At 42.4% G+C, this 17633-nt stretch overlaps 1 protein-coding gene and 1 long non-coding RNA gene across 4 annotated transcripts in view; one reads left to right on the top strand and one right to left on the bottom strand.

Moving 5' to 3' along the window:
- Stxbp3 (syntaxin binding protein 3) overlaps positions 1 to 17633 on the bottom strand; it is a 43385-nt gene that overhangs the window by 9849 nt on the left and 15903 nt on the right. For 2 of the 3 annotated variants that reach the window (XM_087614143.1, NM_053637.2), the window contains 7 exon segments: positions 13413 to 13567; positions 9903 to 9993; positions 6972 to 7096; positions 2915 to 3010; positions 2733 to 2790; positions 1265 to 1330; positions 88 to 168 (listed from right to left, as the gene is read on the bottom strand). In XM_087614143.1, the coding sequence (XP_087470269.1) occupies positions 88 to 168; positions 1265 to 1330; positions 2733 to 2790; positions 2915 to 3010; positions 6972 to 7096; positions 9903 to 9993; positions 13413 to 13486 (591 nt within the window). In that variant the 5' untranslated portion in view covers positions 13487 to 13567. 3 annotated transcript variants of the gene reach the window in all.
- Positions 11266 to 16785, top strand: LOC147996490 (uncharacterized). Its single transcript, XR_015676787.1, has 2 exons — positions 11266 to 11374; positions 12116 to 16785. It is a non-coding gene; the product is annotated as an uncharacterized LOC147996490 (long non-coding RNA).

Consider the following 17633-nt stretch of genomic DNA (forward strand, 5'->3'; position numbering starts at 1 on the left):
GTACACACCTGCTCAGTTTTGTACACACCTGCTCAGTTTATACACACCTGCTCAGTTTTGTACACACCTGCTCAGTTTTGTACACACCTGCTCAGTTTTGCAGAGCTTCTCAATATTCAGCTTAAACTTATTCATGCAGTCTTCAGCTAGGTTAAGATGGACGACTTGCTGAAAACCAGAGGACACTGATTACTGACAACTCTCTAATTACTTTTTGTATAATTGATAATATTAAACTTTAAAAAATATGCATGGGTGCATAATTTCCATGCATGGGTGCCAGTTATGTGTGCTCCTAGTGCCCAGAGGCCAGAAGAGGGCTTCAGATCCTGTGGAACTGAAGTTACAGGTGACTGTGAGCCACCATGAGGGCACTGGGAACTGAACCAGGATCTTCTGGAAGAGCAGACAATGCCCTTAACTGCTGAGCTTTCTCACCAACTCCAATGTTAACGTTTTAAGATAATATGGGTTTCAGTGTAAGAAAGAATATTCAATAAAGAGAAACAGCTCAAGACAGACAGACAGACAGCAAACGCAGACAGACAGAGCACAGTGCTGAACCTGTGTGGGGGCTGAAGACTCATGAAGCCGTGGGTAAGTGAAAAGAAGAGTCACATCCTAAAGGGGGCAGCGAAAGGTGTCTTCTACATTATAGGTTCTTGACTGCAGTAGGTTATAAAAGTGTGAAAAGATAGTGACTGCTAGAAAAGGCTGGGCTAGGCACGACGGCTCACACCTACAGGGAGGACCTGCCACAAGTGTGACAGTAGCCTTGGGTAGAGGGAGTTCCCGTTCAGTCTGAACTAGAATGAGATCCACCTCCCCCTATCAAAGATGAATGGATAGATGGATAAATGACAGATGGACAAAAGGAGAGAGGGAGGGAGACAGGAAGGGAAAAGAATGCAAAGAAAGGGAGTAAATTTATCTAGACAGCTCTATACCTCAAGCAATTTTAAACCTAATGTGTAATTATTAATTTAAGGAAATATATCTGTTGACAAAACATGCACTAGTTTACCTAACACTGATTTTTTTCTACGAGTTTGAGAAATACTAAAATTATTCTGTTCAGCTGTTCAAGACAAATCTTTTTTGAAAGCATTTAAAAACACAAATGATGACGATGGAAACGTCAGCGGCTGCTTCAGTGGGTTTGGATGTTTCTCAGATCTACAGTAAAGGGTGGGAGACAATCAGCAACTATGTCAGGGACAGACAGACAATCAAAGGCAGGGCACGCACACAGGACCGTGCTTACCTTCGAGATCTGTTTCCGGAAGTGCGGCATCTTTTTCATCAGCTGGGTAAGCGCGCTGAGTGACGTCTGGAACCAAGCAAATGTAATAAACCCATGCTTCAGTTAGTCCACATTACAGCTTTTCAACCCAGAACTCTGAAGTCTTAAGAAACTGAGTGGGGTTGGGGATTTAGCTCAGTAGTAGAGGCCCTGGGTTCCCCAGCTCCGAAAAAAAAAAAAAAAAAAAAAAAAAAACCTTAGCTAATTTAATAAAACGTGCTGGGTCATAAAAGAACTAGGGGCTCTGACTGTCACAGCAAAGCAGCTGCTGTCTGAGTTACTCTTCCCTGTGGGCAGACAAAGCGGGACCTTGAGAGCAGCTGATGCCATGGCATCCCCAGGGGCGTTTCCCTGGGTGGGGGATGTGGGAGGGAGTGGAGGGGGTTTGCCTAGGTAGGTAAAAGCATGAGCAGTGGCTGTCCTTACACCCCTACTCTGCCCAACTCTGGGGGCAGCACTCCAAGGCCTGGTAGAGAAAAGCTAGGGAGCCGAGCACCAACAGGGGTTTCAGAAGAGTCTCAGTGCTGAGGGCATGGTGGCATTCTCTGAGGCAGACAGAGCAAAAAGACTTAGGCAAACACTCCAGACATCTGGTTCACTTCTCAAATAACTAACACCAAAAATGAAAGAAAAAGAAAGACCGCTCTTCCAAGCCCGGGGCCTTGGCAATGGTGACAAGGGAGTAACTAGAATAGAAACTGGGGGACAGAAGTTCAACATCAATTACCCTAAATGTCCAACTCAAGAGGCCAGAGAAACTAAACCGAACAAGACTGAGGGACATTAAAACTGTGTACAAGTAAACTAATTTAACACTAAAACCACAGGGCCACAGATGGCTCATCTAGTAAAAGTGCTGGCCACGATCCCCAGAACCCACCCGGAGATGGAAGGGAGAACGGACTTCTGTCTTCTCACAGCACTCACTCACGCACTCAGGATGGAGCTCTGTGGGTTCATGGCCAGCCCTGTCTACAGGACAGCCAGGGCAACACAGTGAGAGCCCTATCTTTTTCATCTTTTTCACTGTCAACTGTGTTTATAATTTACCTTTGCAGGGCCTGCAAGATGGCTGAAGCACTTGTCTGACAGCTTTACTGAGGACCCACGGAAAGATGATGGAGAAACCAACTCCCCAAAGCTGTGTTCTATCTGCTCACACTCGCGTGCTCGCACACACACGCATACGCGCGCACACACGCGCGCGCGCGCACGCACACACACGCGCACACACACGCACATGCACACACACACGCGCACACACACACGAGGATAAAATGACCTGTGTCCGTGTACTGCAGAGGTGGAGGCAGGGGCTCCTGCTCAGGGTCACCCTCAGGTACGTAGCAAACTCACCTGAGGGCAGGTACAAGGGGCTTTGTCTCTAAAAATGAAAATGTACCTTTCCATCACCTGGAAGGACTCTTACCTTCCCCTCTGTAGCTTTCTTTGTTGATGAAATTTCCTTCATAAGCTTTGGAATTTCCCTGTCAGATTGTCAGAAAAATGTCTAAGTTAGTTCTTCACAAAACTATTGTAAGGTGTAAAATAGACTTTAGTATAATTTAGTTCCTAAAAACTACAGAACAAAGTTAGAACAGGCTCACATACTCCAAAACAACCGCGATGTGCCGGTGCCGAACCCGCACCCACAGGTCATCATCTTCTTCAAGAACTGCCTCCTTCTCTTTCCCATCTGTTTTATATCTATGATAAACAGAAGAACATGTGGATTCTCTACCTCAGAAAGCAGAAGAAACATTTTTCCAAACTTCAATTCTGAAAAACAAACTGAAGTACAGACTCGGCCTGCTACCTAGGCTCAAACCCCAGGGCAGAAAACTCAGAAGTGTAACACCGCTTTCCTCTCAAATGCTAGGTTTATAGTCTTGGCAGAATGTCACCTTGCAAAGCAAAACTTCAGCAACCTACAGTCAGTTTTAAGAATAAAAGTAGCTAGGTACAATGGCGCTAGAAGGCAGAGGTTAGAAGGACTAGAGTCAAGGTTATCTTGATTACAGTGTTCAGGGCAGCCTGAATTACACCACACACCCGCCCACATAGCAAAGACTGTGGAGACTAATTCACCACCGCCAGCAGCACTGAATGCACAAGTGGTTGTGTCTGTAATCGACTGAGATGACTGACATGCTAACAACTGAGCTCAGACATCAAACATCTGTAAGACAAGGACTGCCACTCCAGCTAGGCTGTTCAAAGTGTTTGACTCACAAACAACACACACCATCTGCTGCTTTACTCCTACCCAACCCTATAATCACACCCTTTACAGAATAGGAAGAAATGAGAAAAACTAAAAACGTTATGGCAGCTTTAACAAGTTCTGCTGGCGTCCGCAGCAATGCAAGAGGTTCATTGAACCCATACACTGGGCTTTTTGACTGACTTCCTTAATGTAATTACTTTTCTTTTAATCCATTTTGGAGGTAGGGAAGACTCAGCTGTTCTTGGGAATGTTAATTTCCTGAGGCAATATTAGAGACCACACAGTGTTTCCTTAGTTCTGAACTATCAACAATACATGTAGATACCCAAAGATAAAATGGCTGTGTTTAATTACAAGGCTGCCCTAAGGACGGAAGCCCTTTGTCATGCAGAATACCAATATGTGCTTACATAATACCTTTGCTGTTCAAGTGGCTTACAAGCAAACCAGGAGCACAGGGGCAACACTCCCAGCCCTTGGGAGGCAGAGGCAGATGGTTCAAAGCCAGCCTGATCTACATAATAAAGTCCACACCAGACAGGGCTACACAGTGAGGTTAGCAGGGATGTGACTCCCGCCACAGTGTGTGAACACAGGTAAATAACAGGCAATAGAATTAAACTACAATCGGGGTGGGAGGGAACACAGGTGATGTTCGGCTTAGGGGCTACTGCATCCACTTTGCCTTTTTCTCTGAGGAAAATGGAAAACCCTTTAAAGGTTCTGAGTGAAATGAGGTAGATTTCTTTCTCCCCTGGGCTGGGGAAAGACTGAAAGGGTGGTGGTGGGGGGGGGGGCAGAGACAGAAGCAGACTCTCAGAGATCAGTTAGAAGTCTGTAGAAGACCGAGTTGGAGGTCAGTCTGGGCAGTGTCAAGAACTCGAGGCTAAGGCTGCTCTCATGAGCCAGCTGAAAAACTGGTGGGTCTTTGAAATGTGGCCATGAATAGTTACTACTCAGTTGAGTGTTTTCGGAACTTGATTGTCCATGGCTGAAATTTTAGCCTAGGTAACTATGAGATGGGAGTCGCATTTACTCTGGGGAGCACTGGTTGTGTACTTTGAAGGTACCAGCAACTGAGGTGTAGACACACAGGTTTAAGATGCTCACCAGGCGTTTCAGATGGAGACATTCTCTAGGGACCTGATGAGGTTGAGGTTCAGAATACACAAGGACAGACAAACCTCGAGACTAAGTGTGCTTCTCAAAGTACGCAAACGAAAGCACCAAACTAAACACTAGGACATTCCAACCCTAAGAAGTAGGGATTAAGAAGGACCATGAATCAGACCTTTGGATTTAGTAAAAGAGGGTAGAGAAGGTATTCAGGGTTGGCTCAGGGGATTAAAGCTCTCAAAACAGAAGGCTGACAGCCTGAGTTTCTGAGTTTGACTACTGGATCCTATGGGAAAGGAGGGAACTCATTCCACAAGACTGTCCTCAGAACTCCACATACATGGAGAGACATGCGTGCACACACGCACGCACGCACACACGCACGCACGCACGCACGCACGCACGCACACACACACACACACACAGAGCAAACTAACACAATATTTCTATTTTTAATAAGAAATCATTTCCTATGTAAAAACTGATGGAGCAGAGGGAGTTTATATTCCCACATCAGTCTTCTTTCTGAATTTTTTGTGATTCAGTGAAAGAAGGTAAAACTGTCTTTTAAAACATTAACTCCCAGGCAAGAGAAATGGCTCAGTGACTAAGAGCACTGACTGCTCTTCCAGAGGTCCTGAGTTCAATTCCCAGCAACCACATGGTGGCTCACAACCATATGTAATAGAATCTGATGCCCTCTTCCGGTGTGTCTGAAGACAGCTACAGTGTACTTATATATAATAAATGAATAAGTCTTTTTAAAAACCCCACTAACTCCCTTCCTTACTCTTAAGTGATTCCATCTCCCTTTGTTTGCCAGCACCCTGGGAAGAACACACTTTACTACTAGGTTGAGTACTGTCCAAAATTTCTATCCAGTCTAGAGCAAAATTCTCCATTGTCTGATATCAGATTCTTTTCTAAACCCACTGAGCGTCCTGCACACCTAAAGGATAACAAGGGTGTGGAAAACACTTCTCAAAACTCCAAATGAACTGCAGAAAAACAATTTTCATAATAGAAAAATGCCTCTGCTTATTTCCTAACATACAAGCAATACAAAAGAACTCAAAATAAATAAATAAATAAATAAATAAATAAATAAATAAATAAGAGAGCAGGATTTAACTGGGATGGAAGCAAAAACACAATAGAAAATACAAAAATTAAGAAAAAATGCCAAAGTACCTGTTTAATAAAACTACTACTAATCAACTAACTAATTAGGTTATTTTTCTGTACAATGGATTTATTGTAGGGCCTCATACATGCCAGGCAAGTGCTATACAACCAAGTCTTTTTATTCATTTATTTAATTTTTTTTTCAAAGTTGGGAATCTTACCAAATGGCCCAGGCCGGCCTTGAACACATGATCCTCCTGCCTAAACCTCCCAAACAGCTGGAATGACAGATCTGAGTCGCTGAACGAGCTCCACAAACTAACATCGACAGAATTCCCTAAAGCTAATGCTCACTGTCACCGCTGCTGTCGAGCAGTGAGTCTGCCTGCCTGCCTTAAAACCTGCTCTGTGGCCCGGGCCAGCGACAAACTCCTGATCCTTCCACTCAGGCTCCCAAACACTGAAACTGCAGGTGTGAGCTATGCCTGGCTTCAGCGAGCAAGTCTTGGCCAGAAAAACACTATTTGGACTTAGAGATCATGACGTCAAAAAGCACAATGTGTGTGTGTTTGTGTGTGTGTGTGTGTGTCTGTCTGTGTGTGTGTGTGTCTGAGTGTGTGTGTGTGTCTGAGTGTGTGTGTGTCTGTGTGTGTCTGTGTGTATGTGTCTGTGTGTCTGTGAGTATGTGTGTATGAGCGAGTGTGTGTGTGTGTGTGTGTGTGTGTGTGTGTGTGTGTGTGTGTGTGTAAACCATGCAACACTAAGTAAAGCAGTTTCTTAAGAAAAGTTGCTGACTTCGGTTATTTGCGCTCACTTTAAAAGTATTATCCCTATTTAAGGGTTACATGTATAATTTTTGGGTATATGATTTAGAATAAACCCGGCCTAATTGTTTTGAATATAACATATATGAAATATAATAATGGGCTTGGTTTACTCTAAGGGTAAGTAAAATGTCTGAATTCCACTTGTTTAAATGCACTGCTCTCATAGGATAGCTAAGGAAGCCAGTCCACTTAAAAGCTCTGAGGCAAGCTGCCTGTTAGCTCACAAAGAACCTTGTGTCAGGGTTACAGTTACGGGAGTGAGAGAGAGGGAAGGTCTCTGATAAGCAGGTTCCAGGTCCTCCAGATTCTGCCCCATTGTCGGCCATGACAGGTCTGTTGGCACGCCCTCTATAAGCCTTCAGTTTATACTTGCTTGTATGTATCTTTCTCAATTGGTAGTAGATCATATGCCATTGCCTGAAAGGTCAGTTCATGCAGGACAGTGGACACAGGGTCAAAGCCACGGTCAATTATTAAGAGCTGGGACTGAGTTTTACCCTAGAATAACAAGATAAAATTATCTTAAGAAATTTCAGTACGTTTATGTGAACACATTTTTAATCTTAGAAAGTAATCCTTTCCCTCAACAAAAACACAATAAAACAAAAACATACAATAAAACAAAACAAATGGTTAACTGCCTATGAGTGGCATAGTAGGGAAAAACAAGACTACACAATTAACATTTTCATAATTAGGTTAAGAGGCTAAATACAATATAATAGTCCCAATTTTTCTTTGAAGAATTGACATTTGGCTTTCCCTAAATATTTGTTCTTTCTTTTCTTGTTTTTCTAGGATAGGGTGTTTACTATGTATGTAGCCCAGGCTGGCCGTGGACTCACCAGCCACCCTCAGCCCTCCCACATGCTGGGCCTACAGGTGCATGCCTGGCCAAAGTTATCGTCTTGTACATCCAGTTCCACAAATAGGAAGGATGATATAAATTATGGATAATAGCTAGTACTTGAGTTCTTTGTGTTAGACATTTGCTAGCCAAGAAAGCCATTTATTTGAGAGGCACTGCCTCATAGTTCTTACAGTCCCTCCCTCCTGGAGACAGCTATTATCATACCCATGTGACAAAAGAGGCCATTAAAGCTTATGGCTAAGTAATTCTCCAGGTCACACACAGCTGCTAACTGGCAGAATGGAGTTTTTAAACCCAACCAGCTCTATTTCAATGCTTGCACTTTGAACTATTATGCTATTTTAAGAGTAGAGATCATATTAATAAAGACTAGATTATAAATTATAATAAAACCCTGTTAACATTAATTCAAAAACAACACAGAACACTCCGTGAGTAACTCACGTGAATAACATTATTGGGGAATTCTACTGCTAATGTTTGAATCGTTTACAATTCTTTTGGGGATGAAGAGGTGGTGGTAGTGGGGATCAAACCCTGGGTTTCACTCTGGGCAGATACTGTACTACTAAGCTATGTCCGAGAGCCTTTCCACTTTTGGTTTTGAGATAGGCTAGCCTTGAGCTCACTTTGTACCCAGGCAGTCCCTGAACTTGTGATCTTCCCTCCTCAGCTTCCAAAGTAACTGAGATTGCAGGTCTGTGGTACCAACTCTGTTCACACTTCCCTCTTAAAAGTAACTAATTCTTTAGCTTCTTGATCAAAGACGCGGTAACTACAACTCAGACAACATTTCCTATTCATTTACACACAGCAGACAGAGGTAAGCTACATCAGTTAGACTCTCAAAATACATTTGAGCTAATCACTGACTCTCTTAATAAAGGCTAAAACAGTAAGGTACCGCTGAGAATATTTTGGAATCAAATCGGGTAAGTTCAGCCACAGTTGGTTTCTTGCTGTATGACCTTGGCCAAGATTCTCAACCCCTCACACATTAGTATTTGCTTGGTAAAAATTACACAAAATGGCAGAGCCTCTCCCTTGTAGGACTGTTGTGAAGGTTACATGCATTACCATGTAACATAATATATATGACTGAGAGTCTGCAGAAACACACAAACAAAAGGGCAGGACTACATCCATGGGGATACGAAAGACCATGGTGGTAGCACTTAGCTTGAAGGGCTTCAAATAGGGGCCAGCCTTTACCAAGTGCTTGGATAAAAGAAAAGTGTCAAGCAGCCGAAGGCTGAATGCTTTCCCAGGAGAAAGAATCAAAAGGAAAAAGAGGGAGAGACTATCTTGCCCTTTCCCACTGAAACTGTGCAGGACTGGAGAGATACGTACTATTATTCCTTGACCTAACAAGTATCTCTACTCACTGCCCACTGTGTTTATTAAGCCGCTCAATTTTCTGACAGAACAGAAGCTTCCACTAGACTCTAAGCCAAAGCTACTAACCTCAAGTAAGCGGCACTACATCAGATTGACATCTTCAACAAATGTTGTTTAACACTGAGTTTACCTTTCCATGTCTCTCCCCAGACTCCTGCTATTCTCGCAAAACTCCCTTCATTATGCTCCCATCCTTCTTGAAGCTCAGGGGCCTCGTCCTGTGATGCTTTCCAGGACTAGCTCTAGCCTGTGCTGCCACTCTATTCTGTATACTCCTCTCAAGCCACCTACTGCACAGCACTGCCAGTCAGTGGTTCCCTTGGCCACCTCCTCTTGTAAACCAGGAGAGTCCGGCCTTTACTCTGTAGCTATTGAGAGTCGTCGTCTCAGCCCTGAGCCCTTTGTGCATCTCCTTCCTCAGGCTATTCCCTCTCTGGTCACAGCTCCATGCTGGCACTCCGGGGTCTTTGGTTATGTTATGTTACTTTCAGAAGACGGTAACAAAGGTTGTTATTTATTACTCTCCCATGTACAAAATGCTTGGATGTTACCTCACCTAATTCTCACACCAACCAAGCAAGGCATACATTATCCCATTCATTTCAGAGCTGTGAAACAACTCAAGCCTGCAGAACTAGGAATAGCATGTTAACCTAGTAGAAGGCGTTATTCTGAAGAATTCATAGACATTAGCTCTTTAATCCTTTCATTAGGTTAAAATTAGGCATTATTATTTCTCCTTTCTGGAGATAAAAATTTAGTTCAGAGTTCTGTAATTTGCCTTAATTAGCATAATTATTCATCAAATGGCAGAGCCAAGATGTGGACTCACGGCTGACGTCAAAGCATCCAGCCTCCCCGAGGCCACACTGCCAAATCAGTCTAAGCTTTCCACTTAGGGACTCTCAAGTCAGAACTGTGGGCCCACCTTTGTGGTCTCCAAATCAATACTAGAAAACGGACGAACAGGTTGCTTTGACTTGTAAACGAATTACAAGCTTTATGTAGAGGCGTTATGTGCCATTTATAAATTACCTTTATTAGGCCGTTCTCATCAATTTTGTAGTAGTCTTCAAGCTTCTTTTCAACCAGCTGTGCAAGCTTACTGGCATTATCTAGAGGTTTACTAAAAATGGAACAAATGTTTTAACAATTATCTTTCAGGACACACTTTACAATACTATAAAGTTAAATTCTAAAATAAGACCTAGAAACTTTAGGTTTAGAAAATAAAAAATGTATGGACATGGAAACATTCAGTTATCAAATGTCATGTAATTGCCACTGCCTCAGTATGTGCTTCAGACATGTTAGCAGGAGGGAATAAAATATTACATACAAGGTGCCATTCCCATAACCCTCCCCCCGTCAATACGTTTAGTCCCCTGGGAGTCCCTGACGGACACGGAAACCATTCTCAATTCGATACATTATAAACAACATGGAAACCAATATGCTTTGCCCATCTATCCATGCCCACTGCACATGATGAGAAGAATCCTGGGCCAAAGGGTATATGTGCATTTTCAACTTTTCTAAACAGAACCAACCTGTTTTCCAAATGAAGACGTAACATTGACAGCCCCCACATGCAGTGTGGTATTCCCTCCCATACTCTCTTTGACTCAGTCTTCCAACACAGTTATGCTCTGTCTTATAAAATGGGAGGCACAGGTGGAGGACTGCTCAGAGGTTTAAAGGGCTTGCTGCTTTTTTGGGGACCTGGCTTTTGTTTCTAGAACCTATATCAGACAGATAACAACTGCCTGTAACTCCATCCCTCTTCTGGCCTCTGGGGTAACTGCACATGGGATGCACATAAATTCATACAGGCACAGACACAAACATAAATAAACAAATATTTTACAGTAAAAAGTAAAATGGCAGCATCATACTTCAAATGGTAACTTCATGATCAGTGGTATTAGTATATTTTATAAACCTACAAGAAGAATGTTGGGAAATGATTTTTGACTAGCATATTAACATGAAAAGAGGAGGAATATGAGGCTTTTTAAAATGTTTAAGAATCTTTCAGTTTTAATATTTTAAAAATAAATGTACACTAGCTGAGAGGTGATGGCACCCATCTTTAATCCCAGCATTCTAAGAGGCAGAAGCAGGTAGATCTCTGAGAGTTAGGTCAGCCTGGTCTACAAAGTGAGTTCCAGGACAGCGAGGGTTACAGAGAGAATCCCTGTCTCAAAACACCAAAAAGGTCAAATAAAATAAAATAATAAAATAAAATAAAGGTACACTCATAAAGAGTGATTTATACATTTTTTGCAGAAAAAATGTTTTTAAAAAGAAAAATGTTATTTGAGAATTTACCTTAAAAGTTTATACAGCATACTCTTTTTTTTTTCTTTTTTCTTTTGTTTTTTTTGGTTCTTTTTTTCGGAGCTGGGGACCGAACCCAGGGCCTTGCGCTTGCTAGGCAAGCGCTCTACCACTGAGCTAAATCCCCAACCCCTATACAGCATACTCTTAAAGAACAGGTAGAATTTGTGCATTGGGGTGTGCGTGTGCATGTGTGTGTGTGTGTTCACATGTGCATGTACACACACGCGTACCTTTGAGAAAGGGTCTCTCACTGAATGTGGAACTCCCCCTTTCAGTCAGACTGGCTGCCCCCCTCCCCCGGGCGCTGGTATTGCAGGCCTGTGCACCATTACTGCCAGGTTTATGTGACTGCTGGTGATCGCAACTCTGATCTTCATGCTTGTCCAAGTATTGTATCAATGGAACCATCTCTCAGCCCCAGAACTTTTAAATTTCATTTAAATTTAATTTAATAACAATAATTATCACCAACAATAAAATAATTAACGATGAAAGATTTTAATAGTAAAACCATCAATGCTATTAATAATTATTTATATCAATAAAATATTAATAATTGATAAATATTAATAAATGACCAATAATAGAATATTTAATTTCATCAAAAATTTCATTTAGTGGTTTAAAACATGTCCATAGGTAAACTATTAGATTATAAATTGGTTTAGGCTTACTCGCCTCCCTGAGCATACCCCACCATCAACAGTAGAAGCTTAAAGGACACTACACTCCATCAAGAGGCAAACCACTTAACCCAGCTCCACTAAGTACAGTCTGTAATTAGCATAGCATTTACACATTTCCTAATTCCCAGGGTAAAAAAATCTATCCAGGGATATGAGTTAGAGAGATTGATTATGTTGCTTTAATAATTAACAGTAGAGGGGGCTGGAGAGATGGCTCAGTGGTTAAGAGCACTGACTGCTCTTCCAGAGGTCCTGAGTTCAAATCCCAGCAACCACATGGTGGCTCACAACCATCTATAATGAGATCTGGGGTCATCTTCTGGCCTGCAGGCACACATGCAGACAGAAAGCTGTATGATGTATACATAATAAATAAATACATTTTAAAAAAATAATTAATAGTAGATGTACGTGTGTTTTTATTTATTTATTTATTTGTGGACACTAGCATGGAGCAGTGCCAAGTATAGAGGCCAGAGGACAGCTTATGACGATCGCTTCTCTTCTTCAGCACATAGGTCTTGCAGCTCAAGCTCAAGAGCATCCATCCAGCCCGTGACACTATCCAGCCCTTGGCAGTGAGCTCCTTTATGGCTGAGCCTCCTGCTAGCCCCCAACAGCCGATTTTCAAATGCCCACACAAGCGTGATGCAGCTTACAGCAGTACATAAGTTTGCAGTTGAGCGTTCCACCGATCAGCTGGACACATGCCAATATTGGACAAAGAGGCTGTCAAGGAGGACTCAAGGACACACTCAGTGCACGCAGCAGCAGAGCGAAGTGGTGTCCTTCTCCGTGATTTATAGGCAAACTCTTCATTCTAACCCGTGAGAAAACTATTACTATCATTCCTATTTTAAAATTATAAATTCTAAGACTTAGAATTCTAAGACTAGATTAAACACACCCTGTAGTAGAGCTAGGATTAAAATCCAAGTGACGGACAAAAATCTATGAAACAAACTCAGTCCTAAGCTCCCATCCACACCAGTTCAAAATGGGGCAAAACTAAGCTGCAGTCAAAGGTGAGTGAGCAGTGGGTGGTTCTGGGAGGTGACAGGGAGGATACGGGGAGGGAGGATACGTGGCTTGGGAAACCGCAGATGCTGTTTTTCACAGGAGGATCAAATGCCACTGTTCATGTGGAGTAAACTAATAAACCTGCTTCATAAAGTGAAAGCGCTTTTCTACATGTTGGGTTTATAAAGGGACAAATAAATAAAGGTATGTGGTATAAAAGCTGAACCTTACCTCTTTTAAAAAACTTTCTATAGATAAATGGAACCAAACGTAAGTTCTAAAATTCAGTAACAGAGGCTACCAGTTACTGTGTGGTCTGAAGCTTAAACCTTAAATCTTCTTTAGGCAGGGTGTGGCAACTATTCAAGGAAAAATCTATTTTGAGAAGCGATACAAAAAATCAATCAATCAATCAATCAATCAATCAATCAATCAATCAGAGCCTCAGCGCTGTTTCAGCCGTGCCATGAACGAGCAGGAAGCACACAAGCCTTACCTCTTATACCTCACTCCAGGGTTCTCATCCAGAGTGGCACACACGGTCACAATCTGCTCAGCCATTGCTTCCATGACTGCTTCTTTTCTGCCGGCATTGCTAGGGTCTGGACTGTAACAGTAATAGAACGCGTCTGGTACATCAAGAGTGTAAACCTGAGTTAGGCCAGAGAAAGTCACACTGTCAATCTAGAGACTTGACTCTAAAAATATATTTTAAAAAACACAGCTGCGGTTGAGACATTATAGGACAAATATTGCAGGTTGCCTCCTAAAGCCACGGCTTCCTCAGATCTCTCGGCCTCATCTGTCTCCCTTCACCTCTTTCCTCCCGTTTAGTCTGCCTCACTCCTTCAAACTTTGTTTCAAACACAGACTGAGCTGACTGTGTTCTACAACCTGTGCAACAGAGGAAGGACTGTGAAATGGGAAGGAGTCAAACTAAAATATCTAATGCTTGGCAGAGAGATAAAGAATCTTAACCTAGTACAGATAGTGCAGAAACTTCCCACGGTGCATACATATATCTTGGAGACACCTTTATACTTCTTCCCCAAGCTGAAGGGGTTTGCAATCCCCTTCAGTATCAACCAACCAGAAGCCCCAGAGCTCCCAGGAACTAAACCACCATCCCAAGAGTACACAGGGATGGATCTATGGCTCCAACTGCATATGTAACAGAGGATGGCCTTGTTGGGCATCAATGGGAGGAGAGGCCTTGTCAAGGCTCAATACCCCAGTGTAGAGGAAAGTTGGGGCGGGGAGGTGGGAGAGAGTGGGTGGGGGTTGGGGGAACACCCTCATAGAAGCAGGGGGAGATAGAGAGTTTCTGGAGGGGAAACCGGGAAAGGGGGATAACATTTGAAATGCAAATAAAAAACATCCAATAAAAGAACAGAGATATAGTCACCTACTCAACTACCAAAAGCACTTCCTTATGTGCAAATAACTGGGCTAGCAGTCTAGTAGTACTGTGTTATCTGAGAGATGGACAGGAAGGAGTTTGGAGTTCCTTGATAGTTCCCCAGTAAACTAAGTTTGGGGTTCTCAAAAATAGTGAGAATAAACCAGGCTGTGCTGGCACACTCCGCCCACACTCAGGCAGGTGAATTTCTGAGTTTGAGTCTAGCCTGGTCTACATAGTGAGTTCCAGGACAGCCAAGACTACATAGAGAAACCCTGTCTCAAAGAAAAAAATAGTAAGAGAACTCCTTCTCAACTTAGATAAGGAATGGGTGTAGTAAAGGATAAATAATAAATACAGGTTATGTAACAAGTTGTGAGTAAGCTCTGCTCTTCCTTTTACACTAAGTCATTTCTCCCAGAACATAGCCAACTACCAATAGCAGCAGCCCAACCCAGGATCTCTGCTCTCAGAGGCTCAACTGCTGTGTTAATTACCAACTGACAAGCACTCTGCACATGAACTGCCACCTTGTAGTCACTATCCCACTGCAGCAAGAAATGGTTATTTGTTCAGAAACGTTATTGTCCTATACCTAAAAGATTTCTCCTTGTGGTAGTGGTTCTCAACTTGGAGGTTGTGACCCTTTTGAGGGTCAAATGACCCTTTCACAGGGGTCTCCTAAGACCATCCTGCCTCAGATATTTACAACTCATAACAGCAGCAAAATTATAGTTATGAAGTGGCGAAGAGCATCATTTTGTGGCTGGGGAAACTGTATTAGAAACTGTATTAGAGGTCACAGCAGTAAGAAGGCAGAGAAGCACTGCTCTAGGGAACTCACCTCCGACCCATGGACGGAATGTTAGTAGGAGAGGAACATGCAAGAAGCTCTAAGAGCCACGTGTGTACGTGCATGCATACACGTACACAGGAGTGTGGTGGGACAGGGGGTAACTCAGGTGGAATGCTTGTCTGGCTTATTCAAGCCTCTGAGCTTGAGTCCCAACATCTACCAAAGACAGACAAATCCCCAGAACAAAAATGACTGGCAAGAGCAACAAGAAAGAACTGTGTGGTTCTAACATATTTTCTTCTCCTGGTTACATATCCATTAGGTCCCAGAATGTAGAGGATATAAGATCAAACCCCAGCCAATCACATTGACTTCCAAGATCTTACTTTTCCTTATAGCCTTGAGGATCGGTCATCTGTAACTATTATCCCGAGGGAGCGGAGCCCCTGCAGTCCAGTCCCAGTCAGCTTATAGGAAGCCTTACTTATCCACTGACCCTCCTTGTGACCCACACCCCCATTGTTCCCACATATTTCTGCTTCTGCATCTTTGCATTCAGATTATCCTTACCTCCTAGAATGTGCCTCTTAACTGCTACCATGTAAAATTATATTCATTTTTCAAACCCTTCCCCAGTCTCCTAGTAAACTCTTGTTTGTGGCTGGCTGGGACATGTCTCCTCAACAAATATACTCTCCTCACTTTATACAGCAATGACTCCAGTTCAATGGGAGGGTTGCTACCCATGTTCCTATAAGACACTTTCAGTTTCCTATGTGCTTAGTACTGTGACTGAACTTTAGCTAATACAGTATGAATGAGGATTCTTACTTCATTCTCTCTATTTTCTATTAATTACACATCTTCTGTTGTCCTGCTACCTCAAATAGACCTAGTTCTAATTTTGGCGACTTTTGGCTGTGCTGTATCTCTCTCACAGAAATGAGAAGGCTGCCTTAATCTAGCAGACGGTCTCTAGTTGCTATTCTTTCCCTCTGTGGACCAGGCTGCCTTACACGTGTGACTGCCTTTGCCTCCCCAGTGCTAGTACTTTAGGCCTGCTCCATCATGCCTTGCCCTGAAAAGATATTATGATTACATTTCCTAGCTAAAGCATTTAGTAGTCTTTCACGTGAATTTTCAATATATTTTTTATTCTCGCCATAATTTTTCCATATCAATTAAACTTATTAGGCAAAACCAGGTATGGTATTGAGCATTACTTAGACAGTATAGTAAGTAGAATCAGACACTATCTCATAGTAATTTTTTTAAAATAAATTCTCATAAGATGTAGTTCAAGGAACTGAATTAGGAGGAAAAAAAAAGACAAAAAAATACACGGAGAGGACCTTAAACAATCCTACTTCACAGACTGGCGTGAAACGTTCTCAAGGAACTTCTTTACAGACATTTTCTGCCATAAGCCATCAACTCAAGTCATGCTGCTACGAAATTCCTTCAGGCAAACACAGAGGCTACAGGATTTTAATGACTTGGGACAGGTGCTATATTTGTTTGCTGTGAAGTAATGCTCTGGAAGTGGCCATAGCGTTTACTGACTACTGCTTATGTCACACATGATTTTAAGGAGCCCATTTTCATCCACACCAAACTTACATATTTATTGTACTGAAGGATGAATTTTAAGAAAAAAAAATTTTTTTTTTCGGAGCTGGGGACCGAACCCAGGGCCTTGTGCTTGCTAGGCAAGCGCTCTACCACTGAGCTAAATCCCCAACCCCAAGAAAATTTAAATAGATTGTTAAAATCTTACTACTTGGATCACAGTCTTTGTGACAGACAGTAAAGCTTAATACAGGATTCCTTTCCCTAGGGTGTTCCTTTCCCCAAACATTGACCTGGTAGTCTGAAAACGTCTCCAAATAGTCCTCTATAAGATCTTATGGAGGAGTTAAGAGAGAGGATAGCAAGCCTATGTATTCACTGGCTGCATAACCTCAGGTAAGTCATTTAACCTCTTAGATTGCCAACCTTTAAAATGGGCACAGAAGCCAGGCATGGTGCTGCATACCTTTAATTCCAACACTCAGAAGGCAGAGGTAAGTGACTGTCTATGAGTTCTAGGCCATCTTGGCCTACATAGTAAGTTCCAGGGCAGCCAGTGCTACATAGTGAGACCATGTCTTAGAACAGAACAGAACAGAACAGAACAGAACAGAACAGAACAGAACAGAACAGAACAGAACAGAACAGAACAGAACAGAACAGAACAGAACAGAACAGACCAGACCAGACAAAAACATGGGAACAGAAGTAGCCACAGTACTACTGAAGACACAATTACTAGATTTATGTAAAGCAACCAAGAAAATGATCTAACAGAGTCAACACTCTACTGGCGGTTACTATGACCTTCATTACTATTAATGCCAAAAGCAAAACCAACAGACACCATCTTTACTTCACAGTTATGTTATATGATATCAATATTTATTTTAAACTTTGTCTAAATATCATAAAGGATTACAGAAGATAAAGTCTCTGAATTTCATCATCTG

The sequence above is a fragment of the Rattus norvegicus genome, chromosome 2 (genome assembly GCF_021556685.1).
Source record: "Rattus norvegicus strain SHRSP/BbbUtx chromosome 2, alternate assembly SHRSP_T2T, whole genome shotgun sequence".
NCBI classification, from domain to species: Eukaryota; Metazoa; Chordata; class Mammalia; order Rodentia; family Muridae; genus Rattus; species Rattus norvegicus.